The sequence below is a fragment of the Leptodactylus fuscus genome, chromosome 3 (assembly GCF_031893055.1).
Source record: "Leptodactylus fuscus isolate aLepFus1 chromosome 3, aLepFus1.hap2, whole genome shotgun sequence".
NCBI classification, from domain to species: Eukaryota; Metazoa; Chordata; class Amphibia; order Anura; family Leptodactylidae; genus Leptodactylus; species Leptodactylus fuscus.
The window spans coordinates 74687753-74715721 of NC_134267.1; the positions used below are offsets into that span (position 1 = coordinate 74687753).

At 40.3% G+C, this 27969-nt stretch overlaps 1 protein-coding gene across 11 annotated transcripts in view; it reads right to left on the reverse strand.

Moving 5' to 3' along the window:
- The window catches only part of AFDN (afadin, adherens junction formation factor), a 185676-nt gene that overhangs the window by 62342 nt on the left and 95365 nt on the right, over positions 1–27969 (reverse strand). For all 11 annotated transcript variants that reach the window (XM_075267749.1, XM_075267746.1, XM_075267745.1 and 8 more), the window contains 6 exons: positions 18392–18486; positions 15962–16227; positions 13098–13241; positions 11547–11745; positions 8507–8610; positions 2539–2619 (listed from right to left, as the gene is read on the reverse strand). In XM_075267749.1, the coding sequence (XP_075123850.1) occupies positions 2539–2619; positions 8507–8610; positions 11547–11745; positions 13098–13241; positions 15962–16227; positions 18392–18486 (889 nt within the window). The remainder of the gene's footprint in view (positions 1–2538; positions 2620–8506; positions 8611–11546; positions 11746–13097; positions 13242–15961; positions 16228–18391; positions 18487–27969) is intronic.

The window sequence follows — 27969 nt, forward strand, 5'->3', positions numbered from 1 at the left end:
CCTCTGGTAATTCCTGCACTCAGGGCTATTGGGCAGGCTGGACGGCTTGCAAGGACAGCCCCCTGCCAATGGAAGGCCCCAGGTGGAGTCTGAAGGCCAGAAAAGTCCCAGAAAAAGTGACCGGCAAGATGTTCAGAAAAGGGTATGGACTAGTGTGGCATAAACACTGAAGAACCCCCCCCCCCCAATGCACCTGAAAGAAAAATAAAACAATGCAAGACAGAATGACCCAAGTCAGGTCATGTCTGCCTCTTATGGACACTAGGTTTAAACTGATTCATGCACATCTGTGGCAGGTTATAGCCTGGAGGCAGAGCCAACAGCTTTTCATTTCCCTAGTATCATTCTTCTAGTGGCCAGGTCTATACCCATGGTGCTGTGTCCCCCAGCAAAATAAGCAAGGAAAGAAGCTTCCTGCTCAATTTTGCTGCGGATCAAGACTGCTGATTCATCTTTGCCTTGTCAAAAGCAGGGGAAACACGACGGAACATTGATGCACTGCTAGACTGTGGGCGAAAATACCTGTGGTGGAAAATGAAGAGAATTCCTCTTCATTTTCCGCCTTGTGAACATACCCAAACTAATTGCAGCATATAAGAAAAAAACACCAGCGATGGCCGATTAGCTCCAACAGCACTGTGAGGATAAAAGACTCCCACCTATGTATTTTACAATTGTGTATTTTGGCCTTGGTGAGCTATTACCTGGTCAATTTTGCCTTACACAGGATGTGGTGGGGGGCCCGTTAACAAAACCTGTTTAACTACAAGAAGGTGGCTTGTCAGCTCTATAAACACAGTCTTTTGTTGTTTTCTGCCCAACGCAATTAGTATACCTGTGCTAACCTCATTATCCTAGCATGGTCCTATCTTAGAGTTGTATGCTGAAGGATCTCTTAACATGGATCAGCCAGACAGGTTGTCTCTGGGTCATACTTCAAAGGAGATATGGTTTTCTGATAATATTTGGCTAAGACGACATGCCACAGTTGCATTGGTAAATTCCTCGGGTGTGCCAGGCTGACCCAAACGCTCAAAGTCCAAACTCGGTAGTGTTAAGAGCAGGGGAAAGGTCCAGGCACTGAACTCCTTGCCCAAAGGGGATGGGGGTGTCATCCTTGGTGTCTACACGATGGGAACCTCAGTACGAACCACATCTTACCACTTAACTGGCCCTATAATCATCAACCAAGAAATTATGACTGATTATTTGGTTTCAAGGATGGAGGGTTGGACTTCCTCCCTAACGACATTCTGGGAGGAGCCTGGGAAGAGATATATTGCTTCCCATGAGGAGACAAGTTGTTCGACTGCTGGAAGCCATGTGAGAAGGCTAAGGATCTCTTACTGATTAAGCATGTACCCTGGAGTCTAGGAGATGGGCTTCAGAGATTCTTTTGGTATTGTTTCCATTTCTCTACCTTTTAATCCCATTTATTTTTATGTACTGTACTTTATCTGTATCTGCTTGTCAATCACTGATAGGTATTTCTGTATATGTTAAGTGGCTAGTACCGACCCAGTGAAGGTTAATATATAAAATTTAGAAAGCTCATTTTGTATTATCCTATAAGGCTCAGACACACTAACTGAGCGCGAGTGGAAAGTAAGAAAGAAGAATGTGTCATGCAGCTTGGTAAGGCGGTATCCTTCACAAGCACCTGCTACTGTTTGCAGTATATTGTATGGGAGATCAGATTCTTCCATAGGGCTCAAGTCCACTAAGGGCCTAAAATAAGCTAAAAAGTATAAAGAAAATCTTAAAAAAAAAAAAAAAAAAAAAAAAATTGGTAATAATAATAATGATAATAATAATAATGTGCAAACTGGTCTTAGATTCATTTAAGCGGTCACTAACATTTCAGACAGCATCTAAATTCATAGAGCATGTGGTTCTGGACCAAAATGTAATATACTTTAAAATTAAAACTGTGGATGCTTTGTACCTGAAATAGCTCTAAATTTCCTGCCTCTTCTAAACCAGTTTGCAACTCACTGACTGTTGCTACCAGGAAAGTCCATGCACTTCATTCTGGCTTGCTTATCTCAGTGAGTATAGAGGGGGTCTAATTCTCTCTTCACACATAGAATGGAGAGGGCATAGGTGTAATCCCCATAATCCCCACAAAAACAAATGTTAACTCCTTAAAGTAATTGTGACATTAATACATTTTATAATACACTTTATTAACAAAATACTGGATCCTTTCTGTGAAATCCTGTATTTTTTCAGTCTCTCTAGTTTCTGTATTGAGAGTGGCTTCTGGGTATATAAAATTTATAAAGCTCATTTCATATTATCCTATGAACTCAGCACAATCACAGGGCATGAGTGGAAAGTAAGAAGAGTGATCGCAGGTGTGCCAAGCAGCTTGACAATGGGCGGTATTCCTTCCCACCCTTTAATAAAGGTAGGTTATAAAGTTTCTAATATTCACAGCATAAATTTATGAAATTGTTTTATAATTTGACAAATACAGGAGCAGTCCTTATTTTATTTCCAAGAGTTTAAAAAAAACCAAAAAACAAAATCACTCACCTTTGCTGCTACAATGCTCAATCCCATGCCATTCTGTTTCTTTAAAGTCACAGTGATAATTTCAGGGTCTTTTCTTAGTGACTAAAGAAATAAAAGCACAAAAACAAAATCAACATAACATGAAGTAGAAAGAACAAATTTACAAACCCATGCTTTAAAGGATTTGTTTTGTTTTTTTTTAAATGATGAATAGTTTCAGCTAGAGTTTGAAAAGAAAAAAAAGTCAGTGGTATAATCAGTAACGGTACAGCTGCACTGACATTTACACAAGTCATTGTTAAAGGGGTTGTCCCGTCACAAGGATCCTATCTATACTGCTTGTTAATGTGGATGTAAGACTTTTCCTAAATACAATGCTTCAGCAAAACTGCTTTGTTTGGCCACTATCTCACTTTATTCATTTTTTTGTGGCCACAGCCCTGACCTGAGTCAAGTGATGTGTCTGCCTGCTCTCAGGGGGGAGGGAGGAGGGGCTAAGTACACGGGAGCGAGCCTGGAGGGAGGGTAGTTTACCCTTTGGGGGACAGGTGAAGTCAGCAACATCTCTATGCTTCTGCCCTGCATGAAGACAGCAGCGGCAGAAGCGATGCATGAAGACAGCAGCGGCAGATGCTTCTATTCCAGGGCGGGGGGGCGAAGGAGCGGAATAACAGCATCGCTTTTGCCGCTGCTGTCTTCATGCAGGGCAGGCACATAGCGATGTTGCTGGCTTCACCTGTGCCGGCATCTAACTCCCCGGCATCCGCTGTAATAGGCGGATGCTGGGGACTGTTAGACGCCGGCACAGGCACATCGCTATGCTTCTGCCCTGCATGAAGACAGCAGCGGCAGAAGCGATGCTGTTCCGCTCCGGGGTCACATATGCAAAGCCAAGCGGCAAGATGCCGCCGGCCCTGCGTGCAAGCTCATACACCAGTCTAGCCTTCACAATGCTAATACAGACGCGCAGGGTGTTGGGTCTGTATTCGCATTGTGAAGGGTAGACTGGTGTATGAGCGCGCACGCAGAGCCGGCGGCATCTTGCTGCTTGGCTTTGCATATGTGACCCCGCCCACCAATGACGAGACAAAGCTGGAAGACAGAAGATTTTAGAGGAACGAAGACGGGTAAGTATGCGACGTGGGAATACGCCTTTAACTTATGTGGGACACAGCTGATGTGCAGGAAACCACTTTCTGTGAGAGGTAAACAATAGAAAGAACTTAACTCCTTAATGCGATGGCCCCATTGTGCGTTAAGAACTCTGCCTCATTTTTCAAAACTGACATATCACAATTTATATGGCAATAAATGTGAGACTCTTTAGCTTACACAAGTGATTTTGGGATTGTACTTCATGTTAGTGGAAAACATTGATCAATACTTATATATATATATTTTTATAAATAAATACAAAAGAAATTTGATGGAAACTTGAAAAAATTAGCAATTTTCAAAATGTGAAATACTCTAGTTTGCAGACAAAATCATACCACCCAAACATATTAATAGACATTATCTACCATCTCTGCTTTATATTGGCATCATCTTTTAATTGTCCTTTATTTATTTTGGACGTTAATCTGGGTAATTTTTTGGGAAAAATTGCTGTTACTCTTGTAAGACTTCTCATTTTTAGGGGTCACTGCCGTTCTAAAGAGGATTATAGAGGCCTATATATTAGAAACCCACCAAAAATCACCCTATTTGCAAAACTGAACTCTCAAACAATTCAAAACAACACTTGGGGAGTTAGTTAACTAAGAATTTCACAGGAATTAAAACAATATGGAGGTGAAATGTAGACATTTCATTTTTAATTTACTAATACATTCATTTAGCCCTAAAATGAACACATTCACAAAGGGTTAAAAGGAGAAAATGCAGCTCACAGATTGTTATGCAATTTCTCCAGCGCACAGAAATTGGCACACGACAATGCACAGAAGGAAAGGAGTGACACTTATCGTTTAAAAAGTAGATTTTGCTGGAATAAATTTGGAAACTACACCCCTCACAGAATTCATCATGGGGTATAGTGAGCATTTCGACCCCATGGTTGTTTCACAGGTTTTACTAGCAATGAAAAGTGTACGTGAGAAATGACTGTATCCAGAAAGGGCAAGTACAGTTACAACGGGGTAAAAAGGAGAAAAAGCACCCCATAGGCTATTAAACAACTGCTTTTGAACACGGCAATACCTCATACATGGTCGTATTCTACTGTATGGGTACATAGTGGGGCTCAGAATGGAAAGGGCTCTATTTGGCTGTTGAAGGGCAGATTTTGCTGGAATAGTTTTCAGGTGCCATGTTGCATTTGCAATACAATGGAAACCCCCAAATGTGACCCAGTTTTGGAAACTACACCCCTCTTTTGACCCTAGAGTTGTTTCACAGATTTTACCAATGTGATGTGACGTGAAAATGAAAAAAAAGGATAGAGGAGAAAAAGCTCACCAAGGTTCATTACATAATTTTTCGAACACAAAAATGTTGTTATATGTGGTCGTAAACTGCTGTATGGGTACATGGTAGAGCTCAGAATGGGAAGTGTGCCATTTGGCTTTTGGAAACACAAGAGAGAGCACCGCGCGGCACCTTGTGCATTACCCTTTTAAAGTGATTCCACAAAGTATTGTTCAACATACAATCACCTTTAAGTGCTGTGAAATGATCACAGCACTCAAATATCACTTCATAGACAAAATGGCTAGTAGCTGGCAGATCTTAACCGTGAAAGCACGTATGCATGGTACTATACAGAAAAGGACCTATCTAACCAACTTCCAAAAGGACAGTATTGCATAGATACTGAGAGCACCTCAGTATCTATGCAATACTGTCCTTTGTACACCTGAAGAAGAAACCAGCTTCCGGTTTCGAAACGCGTTGTAAGGCTTTAATAAACGAATGAAACAAGAACTACGGTTGGTAAGCGCGGATCCTTTTATCCATTTGATACTTCTGTACAAGTTGGTTGGATAGGTCCTTTTCTGTAGAGTATTTGGCTTTTGGAGGACAGATAATGCTAGAATAGTCTTCAGGTGCTATGTTGTATTTGTAGAGCCCCTAAAGTACTAATTCAATGGAAACCTCTCATAAGTGACCCCATTTTAGTAACTAAACGCCTCATAGAATTCATCAATGGATATTATCGTTTTGGGCCCAAGCACGCTTCTCAAAGATTAATGAATGAAAAGAAAATTAAAATTTTTATAGAAATATGCAATTTCAGTGACCAATACATTTGTGCCAACCTTTCGTCATCAGAGATATGCACTCCTAAAACTTTTAAGTGGGCTCTCATGGGAAGGAAAAAAATTATATATATGTGGGTATAAATTGCTGCTTGGGCACACAGTAGGGCTCAGAAGGGAAGAAGGAGCACTGCGCTTTTTAGATTTTGGAGCATAGTTTTAGAGGGACTTTCTGGACATTATGTTGTTTTTGCAGATCCCTAGCGGTATCCGTAACCTAGAATTCCCCAGAAGGTGACCATTTTGTAGGGAAATTTTACGGTCTCTGCAAATGTGACATTGCGTCCAAAAGTCAACAATAGCGCTCCTTCAAATCTGCGCGCTGCTATGTGCCCAAACAGCAGGCAGTTGTTGCCCATATGAACGACACTGTTGTATCCAAGATAATGCCCTATGTGGGTATAAACTGCTCTTTGTACACAGCCGGAACAGAACAAAAAGGAGCACTATTTTGGTTTTTGGAGCACAGTTTGGTGGTACATCATGCCACCATTGCAGAGCTTCCGAGTTGCTGCATTTTTCAACATTCCTGAATATTCTTGCTACAATCACAGCAAGAAATATGGCTGGAAGCAGCTCTTCTCCTATTCAAGTGTATATTCAGAACTATAGTTCCCCAATGTAAAGCCTAAACTGTTCCATTTACCAGCTACTGGCTGTCAAACAGTTCTTCCTGCAATTCCTACATATGTAATGCAAGCTTTCTGGCAGACCAGTTCTTGTGTTTTTCTATGGAAGCCCCGCTTGTTGATATCCAGGGTCAGTAGGCAGAGAGAAACAGCAGTATGGAAAGCAGCTGGAACAGGTGTTAGTCTTAGAAAAGACTACGGATTTAGAATTGACGAAATGTGCAAACTGTTGAAAGCAACTCTCAACCTGTTGGAGAGGCGGCAGATACGCTCAGCTATGAGGTGGGAGAAACTTGAGTATTGTGAAGAAGTCCTAGTATGTTAACACATGCAGATCAGAGGTACGTGATAGACAGGAGTATAAAGAGAATCAGCCTGTGTTTCGCATAAACGCATGGCTGATATCACTGCAAGAAAATACCCGACCCCTTACTTGGCCTCCAAGAAGAATTTACACTTAACTTTTGAAATAAAAATGGGTTTTGTTGTCATTCAGAGACAAATGAATGCCACATTAAGGACATGACTGCTATTTTATTAGTGGGTGAAGTGTAATGGTAGATTAAACAAATTTCAGAATAAAGTATAAGGGTCAGTACACGTTAAAAGTTTTCTACATCTTTATGTTTATTGGCCACTTTTATCAAAGTTCTTGGAGCTTAATATATTAAGAACATAAAACCGTAGCTGTGTCTTGAAGGCCAAAATTGTGATGCGTCAGTTAACTTTGGAACGCTTCTACTTATCCATGTGCTTCTGTGGCGTTTTTTTTGTGACACCTTATATTTTTTGTTAGATGTAAATGTTGCCAAGTTTGAAAATTTAAAATTTTTTCCACATTTTCTGTAAATTTTATTTTTTTTAAAATAAGCTTTAAAGTATATCCATCCATAATACAACACTACAGTTGCTCTAAGTTTATTAGATGACACATTATCCCTACATTCTTTTTAACGATTGGTTACAATTTGGTTCATTATGCTCCGTGCTCTATGCTATAATATTATATCTATATAGACCCAGCTTAAATATGGCTTTTACTCACCGCTAGACTATACCTATAGAGACCAACTTATAAAAGGTTTACTATATATGACTTTACTATTAGGCTTATTATACATAACAGTTCCATTACATATATGGTAAAATCTGATTACCATATATGTAATGGATTTGAGTTTAGATCTGCTAGTGCATACATTTTGTATATGCATCTGTGAGGGGAAAAATATCTCTCTGCAATTATTCTCTCTTTATCGTATTTAGAAAAAGGTTGTAATGTTCAGAAGTATCTTTCTTTAATTTGGAACAGACAGCATCCATTCCCGGGGGTGTTCCCCCAACAGCATCGTTTATTCACGGTTGGTGCGATTTTTACCTCCCATTGGCCACATTAAATTTAATTTTCTTGTACGGATCTGGCTTGAAATAGGTCCACTGCGACCAAAACGTTGCCAACTTGATCTGAAAACAATTAAATGTCTAAAGTGTAATGGATGGGCAATTTTATATATTCGTACTTAACCCTGCTGAGCAAATATATAACATCCCTTCAGTACTGCTAGCTTAAGCCAGTACAGAAGGTGAAGGGTATAACAGGATCACTATGTGCACCGTTACGCAAACACTTAAACAGGCTGCAGAACTGGCTCTTGTGCCAGATGGTCATGAAAACAACAAAAAAAATATCTTGATATAAAGAACCTGTGTCTTATAGTCTAAACTCATAAATAGCCAGTAGTGCCATACTCCATTGACAGCTTCCTGAACAATCATAACAGTGATGACAAATCGTTTTGGAAAATGAATGAGAGCGCTGTTCTCTCTCTCTCATTGTCATTAAACGGCAGTTGGAAATGGGCGTAAAAAGGCTGAGAGATTTTCTAAGACAAAATGTTTAGAAAACGAGATAATTATCAGATATGTCCTATGTGACTGCTTAGAGGCTTTTCTGCTCAACACAGTACATCAGTAAATGAATACGCTTACTGCAGATAACCCATCTGCACACAAGTTTTAAAGAGGAGAAAATCCCTTTAAAATAAATAGTTGTGAAATTATTTTACATGAATAATTTGTGCCACAATCTAGCAACTTTACCATGTCCGTGGTTTCCGTCAGGAGGTGATTATCATAGTCAGCACCTTCAAAGTAAATTGTCCAAGTCCCAGGTGACCGTGTATGTGGTATAAGTCTACAGTAACCTGCAGGAAAAACAAAATGAAGTAAAGACTACAGAAAGTAGTTTTAAAGCTTGTTCCTCAAGACGAAAAACATGAAAATACGTCAACCATTTCTTCAAAACAGGTTGTCCCATTTTAGACACTTTATGCCACACAACAGGATAAGTGTCACATAGCTGGAGAGGTCCGACGGCTGGCTTCCCCATGGATCAAGAGAACAGCAACAGCCGAAAGTCACTTTACACATTCTAAGCGAATGAAATGCCAATGTGCTTGCATGATCGGCACACCTTTCACTGCTATAGGGCAGTACCCTCTGACAGCCCCATAGAAGTACTGAGCACTGGATATTGAGTATTTAATAACTATTTATATAGCATCAACATATTGGGCAACACTTGTCCATGCACCCTCTGATTTGAATGTGTAGATACTAAGAGCATGAAATGCAGAGTAAGTTCTAGATGGAAGGATCAGGTTCTGTGTAGAAAACCAAGCTTTCAATAAGTAATGTTTGCTTAGTGTGTGGAGGTGTAGAACAAGGTGATCAGGTCACATAATAAGCCTGCCTAAACAGATGTGATTTTAAAGACATGTCGGAAGCTGCTGCAGTTTGATATTAGTCTAATTGGCCGTAGTAGAGTATTTTAGAGAAGCATGCAGCTAGGCAAAAAGACTTGGAGACGGGAGTGGAATGGTAAGACAGAGTGTATGATTTGGCTGGTGAACTGTGGCGAGAGAGGAGATGTAGAGACGCAAGGGTCTTATGGGCGAGTAATAGTTCTATTGCATTCTCTGGTGGATGGGCAACGAGTGCAGCGACTGGCACAAAGTAGATACATTGTGTACCAATTTGACAGAAGGAAGAGTCTGGCAGCTACATTAATGACAGATTGTAGAGGGGAGAGTGTTTACTAAGAGAAAGACCAATTAATAGAGAATTGCAATAGTCAGGGCAACAATAAAGGTTTTAGATGTTTCCACAGTGAGAAAAGGGCAGATTTGGGACATGTTTTGAGATTCAGGTGACAACAATGTGCAAGTGTCTGAATATGTGAAGTGAAGGTGTAGGAGTCAAATATAACCCCAGGACAGTGGGCATACTGCTTTTGTGTAATAGTAAAACCACAGTGAAGACATAGGAGGACTCAGCCCCTCTCGATCACCAACAGTTGGACCTCCAGCCACGTGATACTTATTTCCTAGCCACATCATTAGTGATAATTGTCTGTAATGGGACAACCTCTTTAACCAGATGTCTGGGTGGTCGGCATCTGTCTCTGTAAGGACGTACATTTGCAGGAGCATGGAGCCAGTTCTGACAAGTGCTGCTGGAATACCACTGCCATAAAAGGGAACGTGAGGTGGTCAGAAGCTATCAAGAGAAGACCAAACCCAAATAGAGGCAATACCATTCTCACAGGAAAAAAAAGATTCAGCAGTCCCCCAAGTCTTTAAGGAGTACCTTTCTTTCTTAAAGTCCATTGAAAGCCACACATTTCAGGGTGAAAAGCCCTTTCTCAAGTGTAAACGTGGAGAGAAGATATAGTAAGACGCCAAATTTTATATACAAGCAAGGGTAAGAAAGTCACTCTCCATGGATGGATCAAAACAAACCAGAACACCATTTCCCCCAAAATATTAATTAAAAATTGCTAAAAGAATGTATAAATCAAACTTTACAAAGAGAAGTGTTTAACAGAATTAATCCTGCTCAAAGGCAGGAAGAACAGAGGTAACTCAATGTCTGTATACATTGCCGATGGAATCTTGGTGTCTCTCAAAGGCACTGAGCATGCGCAAAATGTTTGCACATGGATAAACTGCTACAAGCCAGCTACAATAAGGAGAGCCGTTCTCTGTGATTTTCCTTCCTTTAAGCATGATCAATTCTGTTAAACATTTATTTTTGGTAAGTTTGTTATACCTTCATTTAGCAAATTTCAATTAATATTTGGGGGAAATCTATTTTTTTTTTTTTTTGATCCACTCAATGGGCGGGGCTTCTTAGTCTTACTTGAAAAGTAGCAAAGTTGCATGCCTTGCCATTTCCAAGAACCAGACTACCTTTCCCTAGGTAGCTGCTTGGGAAAACACTTAACTGTAAGAGCATGGCACAATACAGAAAAAACAATGTGTGCCAAGTACAAGGAGGATGACCTTACACCAAATGACAAATAGTCATGGTAGTACCCTCATTCCTGTACACTCTTTCCCTTATTAGAACTGCTGTGTGCTCAGTACCATGAAGGACCAATTTGTGTACTGCATAACAAATTATGGGGTGCTTTTGCTTTGGGAAAATGAAAAATTTGAATCTAAAATTAGATATTGAAGAAATTTTTACATGTCATGGGTAAATCCTTATTAGTTTTATGCAACACCGGTACAGTCATGCTTAGAGGAAGTGCTTGAAGGGATTATCTTTCAAAAAGGGGTGAATTGGGGGGTGTTTTTTATGTTTCGGCACCTCAAGGCAAAGCTGTAAAAGTGCCAAAAAATATCCCATTTTCTTTCAACCTATAACTCTTGAGGAACATTGAAATATTAAACACTTAATTTAAATTGAATAATTTTTGCCATTAGTTTTTACATGCGAGATTTTTGCGTTGTGTACCTTATTACAGTTATGGCAATACCAAGTTTATATAGTTTTTATACTCTTCTATACTATACTAAATTTTCCACAATAAAATCACTTATTTACCAAAAATAATTTGTTTTAGCGTGACCAAATTCGGAGAGGTATTTTTATTCCATCATTAGAGCTGTGTGAGCTCATGTTATAGTGAAGAGAGCACAGAGCCTTCAGGCAGCAGAACAAGAGTTATGGGAATACCCCTTTAAGAGGAGACAGGGGAAAGAGGGAGAGAAATTATTTATATGTAATAAAAATACCAAAAAAAAAATGTCTATTTACCAAGTTTAATAATATTATTTCAATTGCTCATACACACCTCTTTGACACAGTGGTTCCAAAAATTCCTGCAAACCATTAGGAATGTTTCGCACAACATCACAAGAATAACCATCTTCGGGCAGCAGGAAAGGCAGCTGTAAGTCTGGATCTTCCTCTAATTGAACTTCTCGACCATCACTGCGAGCCAATTCATCAGCAGTGTTCTCTGCTACAGACCTCACACTTTCTATTAGCTCCTGTGTGAAGTGAGAGCAATATCAGTAACTGTACTTTTTAATACACTGCATTACAGTGTTGTATTTCTCAAGAGTATCTTGACACACACACACACACACACACACACAATATATATTAGTTAGTATCCATCCACACACATATATCTCTATCTATATAGATATGTACATATACTTTGATGTATCTGCAAAAGGATATTTTCATCTCAGGGATCTTATCTAATCTGCTAGTTTATGTAAATTCAAGTTTTCCTAAATACATTACTTTAGAATTGCTGCTTAGTTTACATGTTATATGAAATTATTTCTGCACAATGTTTACACAGCCTGGTGTCTCTACTCATCTAGCATTATAGGACAGATGACTTGACTCTCTTATCTGGAGAAAAGCAGGATGAGCTCTTGGGAGCATGCTTGTATTAAAGGGATCCTATCTTTCAAACCCTTTTTTTTCTCTAACTAACACGTCGGAATAGCCTTAAGAAAGGTTATTCTTCTCCTACTTTTCGTGGTCTTTTCCGCGCCTCCGTTCCGTAGAAATCACGTTTTTTCTCGATATGCAAATGAGTTCTCTCGCACCACTGGGGGCGGGCCCCAGTGCTCAAACAGCACTGGGGGCATCCCCAATGCTGCTAGAGAACTCTCCAGCGCCACCTCCATCTTCTTCTGGAACGAGGTCTTTGCCGCGTCTTCTTCTGGCGGTGTCTTCTAACTTCTAGGCCTCAGGCAAAGCCGACTGCGCATGCCCACCAGCCACGAGAAAATGGCCGCTTCCAATACTGTGTAAGCGGAAATTTTTCTTGTGGCCGAAAGCATGCGCAGTCGGCTTGCCCTAGGCCTAGAAATTAGAAGACACCACCAGAAGAAGACGCGGTGAAAACCTCGTTCCAGAAGATTGATGTGGCACTGGAGAGTTCTCTGGCAGCATTGGGGACACCCGCAGCACTCAAACAGCCCCCAGTGCTGCGAGAGAACTCATTTACATACAGAGAAAAACCCGGGATTTTAGGTGAACGGCGGCGTGGAGAAGAATAGCCTTTCTTAAGGCTATTCCGATGTGTTAGTTAGAAAAAAAAGGGTTTGAAAGATAGGATCCCTTTAAGAGGAGTTATCTTCTGGTCTGGGTAATCAGTTCAGCTAATTGCATTTTACTGATAAAGACATATACAGTGTCTTATCTCTCTATGTAAACACACATTGGAGTTTACTGCAATGTATACATCTACTTCAGTGTCCTGTCCATCAAAGCAGTCAAAACCCAACCACCAGCTTGTTGAAAAATGTGGAAAGTAAGAAGAAGAGATAGCAGGTAAACTGGTGAGAGAGGGAAATGGGAAACCACTTTTAGAAATTACCGTAGGAATATAAGGTTCATCTGGGGCACAGTGATAATTCGTCAAAAGAGCCTGAAGTTGCAAGGAGTTTAGTTTAAAGCAGGTATTGTTAATGTTGGGAATATCTTGATGAGTATATTTGTCCATGGTAAGTAGAGTTGTGGCCTGTAAAGAAGTACATAAAACATAGATGTAATTTTTCTAATCAATTTTTTTTTTTTTTTTTCCTTCAGTGAACTCGAACACAACACACAAAAGGCTGGCTTCTTAAACAAGCAGAGGAACTCGCCACCTCCAAAGAACACATGAAAAATGGAACTCTGTTTATTGCTTGTTTATAGCGTATGTGTAGAGAGCAATAATTGTTGTATATGTATGCAATACATTTATTTTCTGTGTGTGCTGAATAGTTACACTAGTTTTTCCATACTCCTAGACCCATGAGGTACTATAATCATATATCAACTCATGTAAAATTATATGTGAAAGTCTACAGTCAAGAAAGATTAAGAGTGAAAGTCTCTTAGCGCTGTTACCACTACTACTTGCCCTGCATCGGCCTGATAAAATGGGATGATATAAAGCATAATTGAAAAGGATTGCACTTTCATTGTATGCTGGCAGCACAGCCATTATTACAGTGTTGAGCTGAATGACTTTTTTGTCATGCAAAAATCAAGTGATGAACGAGCATTTTTCATCAGATGATCAACAGGACTATTAGAAAGGCTGGTGATCAAGAACGAGCATTTGTAGGAGTTGGTTCCCAATAAGAACGTCTTTTTTTTAAAAAAAATTGTTGCATCTAATAGGACCCTAACTTGTTACAGATAACCTGTGTGCTAAAGGGTTTAATACAGTCTTTCTTTTCTCCTGTTTTAAAAGCCATAAATATTACTGTCAACATAGCCATATGAGGGCTTAATTTTTGTGCAATGAGCTGAACTTTTCGACTATTTTGGGAGGCATTTAGCTTACTCTTTCTTGCTCAAACTGCAATTTTTTTGCCATCTCACTGACATTTTTTTTTTACTTTCTAAATTTTACATGTTGCACTGGTATTTAAAAATAACACTAGTTTTGCACAAATAAAGTCACTTATTTGCCAAAAATAAATGTGTTTAGTGTCATTATACTCTCATAAATTTTGTTATTTGTACTTCTGGCAGTTATAAAAAAGTATGTATATAGAACTGAGAAGCATCATGATCCACAATGGGTAGTTTTTTTATATCCTGTGTTGGCTGTGACAGTTTTGTTTTAAATGTATTTATCTGATGACTAATAAAGTGGTACATGTATTTAAATTTTATTATATGTTGTGCTGTGTGAATCATATTGGTGTAAAAGAAGAAAAAAAAAAAAAAAAAAAAAAAAAAGTTATTGGGCTCTCCGTTCCCTTAGATTGGAAGGGCCCTCTATCACAACTGTATCTTCGTTCTCTAATTGTACGGCGATGTGAATTCATACGCATTCTAAGCTGCTGTTCGGTCTCTCCAAAATACAGATTTTCAGTGTCTTCAGTGTCCAATTGCCATACAATTAGAGAACGAAGACTGGGCCTTCCCGTATCAAAACATTTCTGCCATGAGGATCATATCATCACTGATCACATGAAAATTTTGGTTTTAAGAGGGAATTTCAAATCAAGTAAAGAACGGCGGATTTATGAGTGTAAATTTATGACTCTGCTTCAAACACTGGAGAAGGGGCTAAATCTGTCACATGGTTTTATGTCATTTTACAGAAATCACTGACCTGGGACCCTGAGAACTGATAAAAACCTGAAATGTTTACATTGTTCTTACATTGTTTGGACCAATTACTAATGACCCTCTACCCCCCTTCCTCCTGGAATTCTATCCCTATGTGCCCTTTTGTACATAAATATGCATCCTTCAGAAATGGTTTTAAATTTACTTGACAAAGGAGCCTAGAGGTCCAAAACGTTGTAATCTGTCATCATTATTAGTTAGCCATTAAAAAGGTATCAACTACTGAAGACTATCAAGTTTTTAGTTTTTTCATATTTCCTACCCACTGGCTAACACGGTACGAGAACAAACATTTTCCATCTCAAAACTGTAAACTTGCTCTGGCTACCAGAGGCGCAAAATATCTCGAGACCCCTGGCGGAGAAAGGGTTAAAAGAAAAAATCTCCTTTAGGCCTAGTTCACATGGTCTAGTGACTGTATTTTGGTCCTGATTTTGACACAGGAAGCACATCAGAATCAGGACCAAAATGCGCCTGCTGCGGCTAGCTGCGACTGTCACGGCTTCCTGCTCCGGAGTAGGCTCAAATGAATGGGCCTAGTCCGCCTCAAGAAAGCGAGCAGAAGTGAGCAGAAAGAAGAACCCTAGCGGTCTACATAGACCTCTATTGTGAGGGGGCGGATTTTGAGGTGGATTCCGCACCAAAATCCGCCCCTCTTGCCCCGTGTGAACTAGCCCTTAAAGGAGTTGTGAATTCCACAGGAAGCATTAATTGTAATCGTACACTGTAATTCTAAACTGAGGTTTTAATCATTTGGTTGCCCACAACATATGTAATTGTATCAAATTCTATAAATCAGTGCTTTCTCACACCTTGCCGAATAAAGAATTTGTTGTCTACCCATTTGCTGTGTCTGACCTGTGAGCGCTGTGACTACTACCACTCTCCTCTCAGTGCTTTCTCAGTCACATATACTATGAGTTAATAGAATATTTACAATGTGCAGAGTTTCTATAGAAAATAGTTATGTTTTTTCATTTTTATTTCGTAACCCAAAATTTATTTAAATACAAATTAGAAGCATTAAAAATTGGCCAAAATCTCCTTGCAGAGTAAGAAAAAATCCATAGTTCTTTATTATGAGGGTGCAATAACACTTATGACACGTACCTGAACTATTCTGCTTAAATGACAGTCAGCGGCTAGCTCCAAACCTTGCTTTTCTGCCCAAGCCTCTATATGAGCTAGTTGTTGACGGATTATGGCTCCCCAGTAGTGAGAACACAAGCCAGAGTCAGGATCAGTGACCAGCCTGTTGAATAGCCACATATTGATGAAGTGGAATAGCTGAGAGAAAAGCTGTATAGTTAGGGCAGCATTCACTCGACAACGCCTCAAAAGAGACATCGCTCCTGTCAAAGTGTGCAAAACATCATCTAAAATAAGCAAACAAAAATAAAAAAAGAAAACCCATTAGTAAAATTTATAGAATCAATCACTAGTCTGCATGAAGTTTTTTAAAAAATCATTTAACCATAAGAAAAACAATCAATAGAAACTTTTCTGTGTTTTACTGAAGGCACAGCTCACTTCTGTTAGGTTTTTGCTTTTTTTTTTTCAGATTACTGTTTTTTTTTTTTTTTTTTTTTGTCATATAAAAACACCTGGCGAAAAAAAATCTGTATCTTCAGAAACTTTTTTTTTTTTGTATCAGCCTGAATATCAATCCAGAAGAGGGACTCCTAGCATCATAGATGATTATAATTCTAGGAGTCCCAACCCGCCAGCAACATACTATCTTGTAGTGATTACTACGGAGCTTCCCAGTACATTGCAAATAATATTTAAAAAGTGCTTTAACCCCTTCCCGCGCTGTACTATTATATTATGCTAAGCATTGAGTTAACACTCAGCGCCGTAATAGTACTGAACAGTAATGCAAACATTGTGCCTGCGGAATTACTGGTGCACAGCTGCCCCATTATCCCCTGATCAGAGCTCTGCTATGATCAGGCCTTTTAACCCTTTGGATGCCACAGTCAAACATGGCTAAGGAATCCAAGCAATTGCGCAATAATAATGGCTCCCACCGGTGCTACATGCAGCAAGATTGGGGGGGCCGACAGGGGCGAACCTGCCCCTTTCGCCGTCCGAGGCGAACTACAGAAAGCCGCCTCCCCCACTGCCGAGAGCGGAGCGGAGGGGGCGTGGTGGAGCGGAGGGGGCGTGGCGATGTGCAGGGGCGGGGCTTAGCGCCATTCGCCGGCAGAGAGCAGGCACGGAGACAACCTGCTCTCTGCCTGAGCGTGAGAGGAGGCTGCTGGAGCAGCACTGCTCCAGTGGCCTCCCCAAATCACCGCTCGGTGCTAAGTCAGTCCAGGACAGCTTGTCCTGGACTGGCTTAGGTAACCAAAAATGCCGCCCTCCCTGAGGCCCTGGCATAGCGCCGCCTGAAGCGGTCGCTTCAGGTCGCCTCATGGGAAGTGCAGCGCTGGGGGCTGATATCTATTATCTGCAACCCATAGTCTGGCCGGTAACGCCAGGCTGCCTCGAGTCCCCATACCAGTGTGTATGTGTCTGCATAGGCTGACTTCCTCTATAGACTGCAATACACAGTCCAGGTGTCCTATTGAAACATAAATAAATAAAATATGTTTATTTTTTAAATGTAAATATTGGTTTAAAAAAAAAAAGGGGTGGGGGGGTGGGGGAGGCAAAAAAACCCCAAAAACGTGTGAAAAAAATTCCTACGGTGTCAGACATTGTTTGTGTTGTGTGAACTGTAAAAAGTAAGGCAGTAGGAAGTGAACTACTATGTATATGTTAAAGGGGCTCTATCGTTGGGGATATGCATTTTAAACTAAGGACACGTTGAAATTGCCTTTTAGTAAGGCTATTCTGCTCCTACCTTTGGTTCAGTCCTCAACGCTGCCATTTTTAAAAAAAAAATAAATTGCAGAGTTTCGTCATGACTTGAATGCCATCTCCAGGGCCATTGCATCACACCTCCCCAGGCGTGATGCAATGGCCCAGGAGGCAGTATTCAAGTGAAGACGAAGTTGTGCTCTGAGCTCTGAACAGCCCCCTGTTCTTTCTGATTGAAGTACAGAGTACTTTGTGCAGAAGAACAAAGTTCTCATTTGCATAAATAGAAAAAGTGATTTAAAAAACTGCGGCGTTGAGGGCAGAACCAAAGGTAGGAGTAGAATAGTCTTTCTAAAGGCTATTTCGACATGTCCTTAGTTTAAAATGCATATCCTCAATGATAGAGCCCCTTTAAATAACATCTTAAAACGACCTTAAGCAATCATGACATTCTTATGATATGACATAAAATCCTGATAGATAAAGAGCTCCAATTATGCAACCAAACATCTATTAGGATATTATAGCTCAGTTATCTCCATGTACTTCAATGAAGGATTCCTTGTACATAGCCCTTTCCATTGAAATATGGAGTGTTGCAAAAAGAGCAAATTGCCGCTTGACTAGCCTTTTCTCCAATAAATTTCAATAAAGAGGGCAATAAATAGAGGACAATTAACAGCAGTCAAAAGACATGAATATCTCTTTAAATCAATATTAGAAAATTCATTTTACCTATTTTGGGCCTTTGTGAGTGGTTTTCTTCTGGATCGTCTAAAAACGTAGGCATGTAGTTGCTCAGTTCCAGCTGCAAGCAGTGTACCAAATATCTGGAGGGAGGGGGGAGGAAATGAAATTTATTTTTTTCCTTTATTTCTTCTCTTCCATTTAAAACGCAAGAAACTTAAAACCTGTAAGTATCACTATTTGTACCAATGCGAACTAGAGAGACTCCCAATATAATAGTAACCTATGATGGTAGGAGTCCATGTCTTCCAGAGACAAACTGTCCTGCACTATAATTACCACTGGAACGCAAGGACTCTTGGCATCATGGATCACTATTATGTTAGTAGTCCCTCTCCCAGCACACTGTTTGTAATGGAAAACCCAGCTTAGGCTGGGGACCCACTGGCCGGAAACACCGCAGGGAAAAATTGTGGTGCTTTACAGTAACTGCCAAGTGGATGGGATTACCCACTTTGCGGTTTAAAATCCCCCAAAAACAAACAAAAATCCACCAGCGTGGTTTTTGAAATCACAGCATGTCAATTATATCTACTGAAACACCAGATACAATTTAACAGAAAGTCTGGTGCCACATGGTGGCTCAGTGGTTAGCACTGCAGCCTTGCAGCGCTGGTGTCCTGGTGTTCAAATGCTGCCAAGGGCAAAAAAACAAAAAAACATCTGCAAGGAGTTTGTATGTTCTCCCAGTGTTTGCATAGATTTCCATCCCATATTCCAAAAAGACATATTGATAGGGGAAAAAAAAAGTACATTGTGAGCTCTATGTGGGGCTCACAATCTACATAAAAAGAAATAAATAATAATTTAACAGAAAGTCTGCAAACTTTCTGTTTAAAGCACTGTGGGAAGAACCGCAATGAGCTCCTGCCGCAGTTTTTATAGCTGCGGGTCGTCCCGTGGGGCCTTAGCCTAAGGGTCAATGCACACGGAGATTTTGGCGAGGAAAAAATCCGCTTCTGGAATTAGGAAATGGTTTTTTGAAGCAGTTGTTGGAGTGTGTGAAGCTTTTTTTTAGTTTTTGTTTTTTTTCTCCAGCGCAGTGTATGAACCTTGAAAAAAACCTCTAGTGTTTTTTGAAGTGGTTTTCGCATAAACTGCATCAAAAACCATAGTGGTTTTTCCGCTTCCCATAGAATCCCGTTTTTTTTTTTTGTTGTTTTTTTTAAGCGGAATCCGCTTGGAGTGTTCATGTGGATTTTTTTTCCCACTAGTGGAAAAGAAAACTAGCGGAATACATACAACTCTATGGTGAGGCGTTTTTTGGAGGCGGATTCTGATGCAGATTCAGCATCAAAATTCTCACCAAAAAACTGTGCATTGACCCTTACACTTCTCCACTTGTGCCTGACACAACCAGTTTTCATGACTCTTCTACACCAATTAGCAATTTAAAACAATTGTGTAGGTCTCTTTTGCGCTACAAGTACAGCTCAGACTCCATCAAGGAGGAATCCAATGGAACCAAACAGGAGCAAATTCTTGTAGTTATGTAATTTGGCAAAGTAGGGACTCAATGGACTAGACTCATTTTTCCAGCACATCCCAAAGATGCTTCATCAAACTGAGTTTTATGAGAACATATTTGTAGGCCTACAGAAAACCTTGACTCAGTCATGTTCCTTAAAACATTTCAGAATAATAATAAAAGTGTGGTAGGGTGAAGTATCTTTACACATCACTATCATGAAGGGGCAACTTCTGCTACTTGGTTTGCAGTAATGTTTAGAGTACAGTAGTTGTTACAGGTGAACTTCTGCAGAAATGCCAGTACTTATGCTTTCTCAACAGAATATCCCTTTCTGAGTTCCTCTGAAGATTAATTAAAAGGGACACTAAACCTTGCAAATTAAGGGGAAAATGCTTTATTCCGATCACATATAGTTATGTCTGCAGGGACATGGGAAAGAGGGGAATTAGGAAAGCATAACTACGAACATTTGCCATTCAGCAGTTCAGGAAAATTGGAAGACTTGTGCTGTACTGGGTTGTAAAATTGTCACTGAGTTATGAGGCACTGCCACCTGGTGTCATAGTGTGTATGCTACTGCTGGTACTCTTGGTCCTACCACTAAATAGACAAAGCAAGCAGCCTAAACACAGCCCTGTCCTTCTAAACTTCCTAGCTCACCTGCATTAGTATTATTAGGGGAGAGAGGAGAAAACATGTCGGTAGTCTCATAGAAAAATACCTTAATTTACCATGTTCAGTTATGTTAAAAAAAAAAAAAAAAAAAAAAAAAAACGAGCAAGAAAAATAAGATTGTGTGGGGTGTCATTTACGTAAATAGTTATCCCTTTTTTAGGATTCTGGCTTTAGTGCTCCATGTGATAGCTTTAAAGTTCAGTTTGGATTTGATTAGACGTCACCTTGGAAGATGTTCAGAAGAGGTCAGAGAGGGGCTGCAAACCAGACAGATTACACTGTGAAGAGCAATCTGCTGACAAGAAACTTTAACATGCGTATGAGAAAGTACAAAATCTGCATAGGAAGATGAATGAGGCAAAAGTATAAATATATATATATATATATATATATATATATATATATATATATATATATATATATATATATATGTGTGTATGTTAGAGTCAAATCCTCCATCTTTGTATTTTGTCAGTCATCTTGTAACCTTTCACACATAAACTGTATAAGTAAGTCGCAGCTGGCTATTTGTATATCTTATCTTCATGGTATATGGAGGTCACTGAGACTCATTTAGCACCAACATGACATCTTATCTCTGTTTCCATGATATATGCATATAGACATAGTGTAAGCTGTTAGTTCACACATAAGTGTTTGTGAAACTTTCTTTGTTTAAGGACAAAGTACAAAGTCCATTAAGCTGTAATGATATGCAAATTACATGAGGCCTCAGCCAATAGTCATGTGCCAGGTTTATCTTATAACCAATCATTTTATGCCAACCATGTTAGAATAGTCCAACCTGCTCTTGTCTGTATTGTATTTAAACCACCTTTGTGCACCATTAAATTAGAATCCACCTTGATACACCAAACACCATGTGTCTTAGTGATTCTCCAGGTCAAAGATCGGCTGTAGCCAATCTTGGCCTGTTAATTAATTTTCCTTTACAGACAGCATATCTCTGGGGTATTATGATTCCCCCGACAGAACCTGACGCCCATCGTGGGGCATCGATAATCGTTTAATGTGCAGCCGATAGTGTACTGATCCACTCACCAACCGATTTGGAGACGGGCCCGGAGGACCTCAGATGAATAAAACGGCGCTGTAACGGTAAGTCCTTTTCTTGCCAAATAACTAATCTGAGTTCCTACGTGTCCCGGATCCTGTGTGTCGGTGAGTGAAGATTAGTGCTGCATATGTTATAACAATCGATGCCATATTATATAGTGTGCAAGAACCTGAATAGTATGTTGTCTGTAGTGGGGTGGGAAATGTTATACCTCATTCTTTGTCTACTGTCCATGCTGTCATTTGGTTGCTACATCTGTTATAGAGTGTAAAAAGCGTTGCAGAAGAGAGAGTTATTCTTCATCCTTAATCCCTAGAGTTGCGAGAGTGGAAGTACTGAGTGATTGAAAAGTCCTTGTTTTGGACACTAAGGACTGAGTAGAATCTGAGTAAGTACATGCAATGATTCAGGGGTGTTCGATAGAGGGACACAGACAAAGTGGAGTCTGTGGAAACCAAATGAGGGTTTTGCCCTGAGCACTACGCCAGAACATGCACATTAGAGATTAGTTCAATGAAAACAGAGTGACTGTTTGGGAGGTCCCACTAGGTGAGTCAAAAGTGACCCTCTATTGTCTTAATTGCCCTAGAGGAGTGGGATGCTCACGGCTGACTGGCCATCAGCTATTATGGGGGAGGGACCCTCTGAGATAGGGTATACCCCCATATGAACTAATAGGAATGGGAGAGAGAGAAGAAGATGCCGCTCAAGAAAAAAAAAAAAAAAAAAAAAAAAAAAAAAAGCAGGAGTTACCAATGGAGAATAGGCAGGACAGATACAGGGATAGAGGGTAACCAGGAAGTGTTTTAATTGTGGAAACCAGGGACACTTGGCTAGAGATTGCTGGTGTCCTAAGCGAAGGACAAAGGCTTTGAGTGTAAGGAAATGTATAGTGAGCATCCATTGACAGTCCAGCTAAAGGGTTAATGTGCTCGGCACTTAGCATTGTGTTGTTAGTTTGTTGGTTAGTGGAAAGTGGAAACATGATATGTTTTGTGGAGAGGATACTGCAGGTTAAGTGTAGGTATGTGTATACACATATGTGTGTATATAGGCTTGGGGGTGGACATTAAGTTATTTCTAGAATGTCTATAGTGTCCTTTTATTCAGGAAAGGTTTCCCATTTTGAGAATGCTCCTCATGGTAATGTTTTTAAAATTGGATAAATGGCATAAATATGAGATCAACATTATTATGTTTATTTTATAGTAATATGCAAATTGGTAAGAAGATGAAGGCAACTATTTACATGTTTTGGTTTGTTTTCTCCTCAATATTTAGCTGTGCGGGAATTATAACTAACTCTGTGCCTATTTGTAGGAATAAGATTTGGCCGTCCCAAGAGAATAAGTGATATCACGGTACAAAATATATGAAAATTTTTATTTTAGTTCAGACAAGTTCTTTTTGATTTAATTGACATTTGTTTTGTTCTGTCTGGAGCTCCAGTGTGACGTTGCATGTTTGTATGGAAGGTTCAGAAAAGTGAATGGGCCCATATATGTGTGTCAGTAATATGTACATGTTACATGTGTCTGCTATGTGTACATGTTCTGTTTGTCCATATCTGTATTGTTACATTTTCAGTCTCCACAGCAAGCAGATATTGAATGCTGATAACCACAGAGGGTGGTGACAAGTAGATATGAAAGGGAGGCATAAAAGTTCTTTCCATTGTTGAATACATATATGTGTGTTCTGGTGTAAATGAGATGTACTTGATATACCATGTACATGTATTATGTACTCAGTGTGTATTGGTGCTTACAGTATGTGTATCAAGTATATCACATGGGCTTTACACTTGTAACATAAATATTTGTTATGGGTTTATACTATAAATCCATGAATGTTAACAATCGGGATTTATTGTGTGAAAAAGTTATTCAGATGTTCCTTCTGATATGGGATTAGGCCCCATAGGGGTAGGCAATACATGTGAACTATCTTGCCACAAGGGGCACAGAACGCCCCTAATATGTACACGCAGGTAAAGATAAATTGCAGTTCTACAAAGTTAAAGTGGTGTTTCTGGGTCATTGTTTGCTACAAGGTGCTACATAGCTGACTAAGTAGATCAGAAGTCACTCACATATCTGCTCTGTAATTTAAGGCTTCCGCCTTCTCTGCTGATATATGTTGAGTATTTACTTACCTCAATGAATTTCTGGAGTGTTTAGAAGTTTTAGAGAACTGAATTTACTTGGGATTGTATAAATAAGTCTGCTGGGATATGTAGTACTACAGCTATGACAAGTGTGGGGAGAGTCAGCGCAGCTGCTTCCATGATAAGACACGGTTTACAAGGGGTGATAAATCTTGCATTGGAAACAAAGATGACAATGGCTGGATATCTCAGGCTGCAGTGTGTCTTATCTATGTCTTCTAATGTAAGCTTTGCATTCCGTGCTGCACTACAAGTCCCTTCTAACCTGTTAACAATAGTTTCAGGGGAGGAGTAAGGAGAGTCAGATAACTTAAAATTAATTTTACTTTTGCTGATTTGGTTAATAAATGATGAATCTATTGTTAACACTGATGAGAGTTCTTTTATTTTAGATGATTCTCGATTTGGGAATGATGGTGGATTCTGCACCAGATATGTCATGGTCACTGAATAGGAGGTAAACCAAGGGTAAAACCAAGCACAAGTAGAACCATTATAGAACTGTATGGGTCTCAGCTCATGAAGTTGAACTAAAAGCCAACACTGAGACAGGGTACAATGTCTGAGGGTAGGTGTTTGATATAGTGGGACTATGGTCCAATCTGGAGAGCGAGAGCTTTCTGTAGGGTTAATGTTAAGCCTAAAAGGATTTCCATGCTGTTCAGGTAGTGATGCTGCTGCCCCCACATAGGTGGGTATAGTCAAAAGTCAGGACACACATCAAGGCTGATATGAAAGAAAGTAGAGGTAACTTGTGGGCAGACACTGCCACTAACCCAGCTGCAGAGGCCTAGGGGATATGCTTTACTGATAATTGGTCACTATACTAGGCCCAAACCCCCCTTTTAGTTCTCTTTTCAGGTTTTACAACACTGAGGCACCAAAAATGGTCCAGGACTACAGTAAAAGAGGATGTACAAGTCCTGATCTCCGGTGGTAAGAGAATATATTTACTGAGTGCATTGTCCCCACTGATGGCATAAAGCAGTGTTTAGAAGTAGCCATGTGTGACCTGGTGAGCAGAGGATGGGCGGCTGCAGGATTTAACATCACTACAGACACTGCATGGCATTTGTTAAATGCAAAGTAGGCCAAAAAGTGAAAAGTTTCTCAGAGCCAGGCCCAGAGCCCTTGTACCCGTTCCAGAGATTGCAGGTTAACTATATGCAGTTACTAAAGGTGAGACGGTATAAGTACGTGCTTGTGTGTATAGTTATCTATCTTCAGAAAAGTCTGAGGCATATCTGGTGAAGAAAGCCATCACAAACGGGGCTGCAGATAGACGGCTACTGAAGAAGTAGTGTGTCACTTGTATTGGTATTTTCTGTAAGGTACCCTCCTGACAGAAGAATTGGCTTTAGCCCATGTCAAACTTTCTTTGGGGGTTGTATTCTTGGCAACTCCTACAGATGTGGTATGGTGTACTGACTGACTATGTGATGTATTGGCAAAAACATTTGACTAATGTATAGTTTTGAGTTCTCTCCTTCTCAGATTTTAAGTTAGTGGGCGGGACCTATTCATTTGAACCAAGAGATTGATGGTGATAAAGAGACACGTGAGAAAAACCTTGAAACCAAGATTTGATGGTCCATTCCAAATGCTGATGATAACCAGTACTTCTGTGAAATTTGAAGGAGAGCCTAATTGTATCCATGCTTCATATTGCAAGAAAGTATCTACACACAAAGCGATGAAGATTCTCCTGATAATGCTGTTACAGATGGTCCTGACGATAAGCCTGCATAGAACATTTAACAATGAAGTGGGACAATAAGTTTCTTAAACATCATATGATTTTGATCAAAGATCTGAATGTGTCAGATTGTAGGATATGTCCTCATAACCCCATATTAGCCTAAGTCATGTCATATATAGCTGTTTCTTTGATGAAACAGTAAATGTTTGAAGTATATAGTTAAGAAGATACCACCTCATATTTTAGGAACAATACATAGTATAAACAAGTAAATATCAGCAAGTTGTAGTAAAAATCTTATCTTCATTTTGTTTGTTTAATACAAAACATATACAAAAGGATGAGCAGACCAAGATATAAAAGGCCAGAACTATGATTGAGATTAGGTTAGAATACAGGAACATATGAGGGGAATCTGGTAAAGTCCGGCAGTAGACATTAGGTCACTGAAGTACCTAAATATGAATTCCTGTATTCAACCATCTCAAAATGGGGGAATGTTAGAGTCAAATCCTCCATCTTTGTATTTTGTCAGTCATCTTGTAACCTTTCACACATAAACTGTATAAGTAAGTCGCAGCTGGCTATTTGTATATCTTATCTTCATGGTATATGGAGGTCACTGAGACTCATTTAGCACCAACATGACATCTTATCTCTGTTTCCATGATATATGCATATAGACATAGTGTAAGCTGTTAGTTCACACATAAGTGTTTTTGAAACTTTCTTTGTTTAAGGACAAAGTACAAAGTCCATTAAGCTGTAATGATATGCAAATTACATGAGGCCTCAGCCAATAGTCATGTGCCAGGTTTATCTTATAACCAATCATTTTATGCCAACCATGTTAGAATAGTCCAACCTGCTCTTGTCTGTATTGTATTTAAACCACCTTTGTGCACCATTAAATTAGAATCCACCTTGATACACCAAACACCATGTGTCTTCGTGATTCTCCAGGTCAAAGATCGGCTGTAGCCAATCTTGGCCTGTTAATTAATTTTCCTTTACAGACAGCATATCTCTGGGGTATTATGATTCCCCCGACGTGTGTGTGTGTGTGTGTGTGTGTGTGTGTGTGTAAAAAAAAATGATCATAACAGAAAAAAAAAATCTATTAGAAAATAATAAATTTGTACCGTATTTTCCGGACTATAAGGCGCACATAAAAACCTACGATTTCCTCAGAAATCGTAAGTGCGGCTTATAGTCCGGTGCGCCTTATATATGGATGGAAGCGGCGGCAAAGTCTGCGTGCCGCTTCCATATATACATAAAAGGCACCGTAAGGGTGCATTCACACTACGGAACGCCGGCGTGTATCACAGCCGTACACGCCGGCGTTACAGCAGGGCTGCCGGACACTTCCCATTCATTTTATGGGAGCCGGCATGCGAGCGCTCCCCATAGAAATGAATGGAAAAAAGCAGTCCATTCATTTCTATGGGGAGCGCTCGCATGCCGGCTCCCATAGAAATGAATAGGAAGTGTCCGGCAACCCTGCTGTCACGCCGGCCTGAAACAGAACTTGAAACTTACCAAGCGGTGCAGGGCGGGCGGGCGGGCATTCAGGTCTCCTCTTCCTCCGATGTCCTGACCACTTCCTCCGGCGCTCGCGAACTAATGGCCTGGGCGCATGCGCAATATCATAATGCTTCTACTACTGCGCATGCGCCCAGGCCATTATCAGCGAGCGGCGGAGGAGGAGGACGGAACATCGGAGGAAGAGGAGGCCTGAATGCCCGCCCACCCTGCACCGCTCGGTAAGTTTCATATTCTGTTTCAGGCTTTTATTTTAAAACGGGGGGGGGGGGGGGGGGGGGGGGGGGGGGTAGTTTAATCTAACTTTTACGGTTGGGCTCTATCAGCATGATTTTGCTGATAGAGCCCCTCCTCGCCTGCCGAGCGCTTCCAATAGAAGCGGCTGGCACGCGGGGGGTTAAGCGGCCGCTGGCAAAGTCTGCCTGCCGCCGCTTTCAACATCATATAATGCGCACCGGACTGCGGCTTATAGTCCGATGCGCCTTATATATGAACCGAGACGGACTATAAGGCGCTCATGGGCAATGCGGCTTATAGTCCAGTGCGCCTTATAGTCCGTAAAATACGGTAAGCCCAGATGCATGAATTTAACACGTAATAAACTAGCATAAGCCAGTGAAAAATTTCTAGTTATATAATATGTGAGGAGGTGATAGGCAGAGTTCTGGAATCCAGATATATCAGCCCAAGGTTTCTGACATATGTGTGGTCCAGGGCGGATCTGGAGTAGGCCTCAGCCCAGATCCAGATCCTTGGTTTATTAATGGGCTAGAAAAGGCTGCAGCTCCTGCATTTGGTGTATGGTTCCATGAGGTGAAAGGAGGTGTATGGTTCTGTCCTGTAACCCCCGAGTCTGGTGAGAGTATATTGGGCTTGTTTTGTTCGTGTGGCTGGAAGTAAGCCACACATACAGTTAGGTTATCTGTTCTGT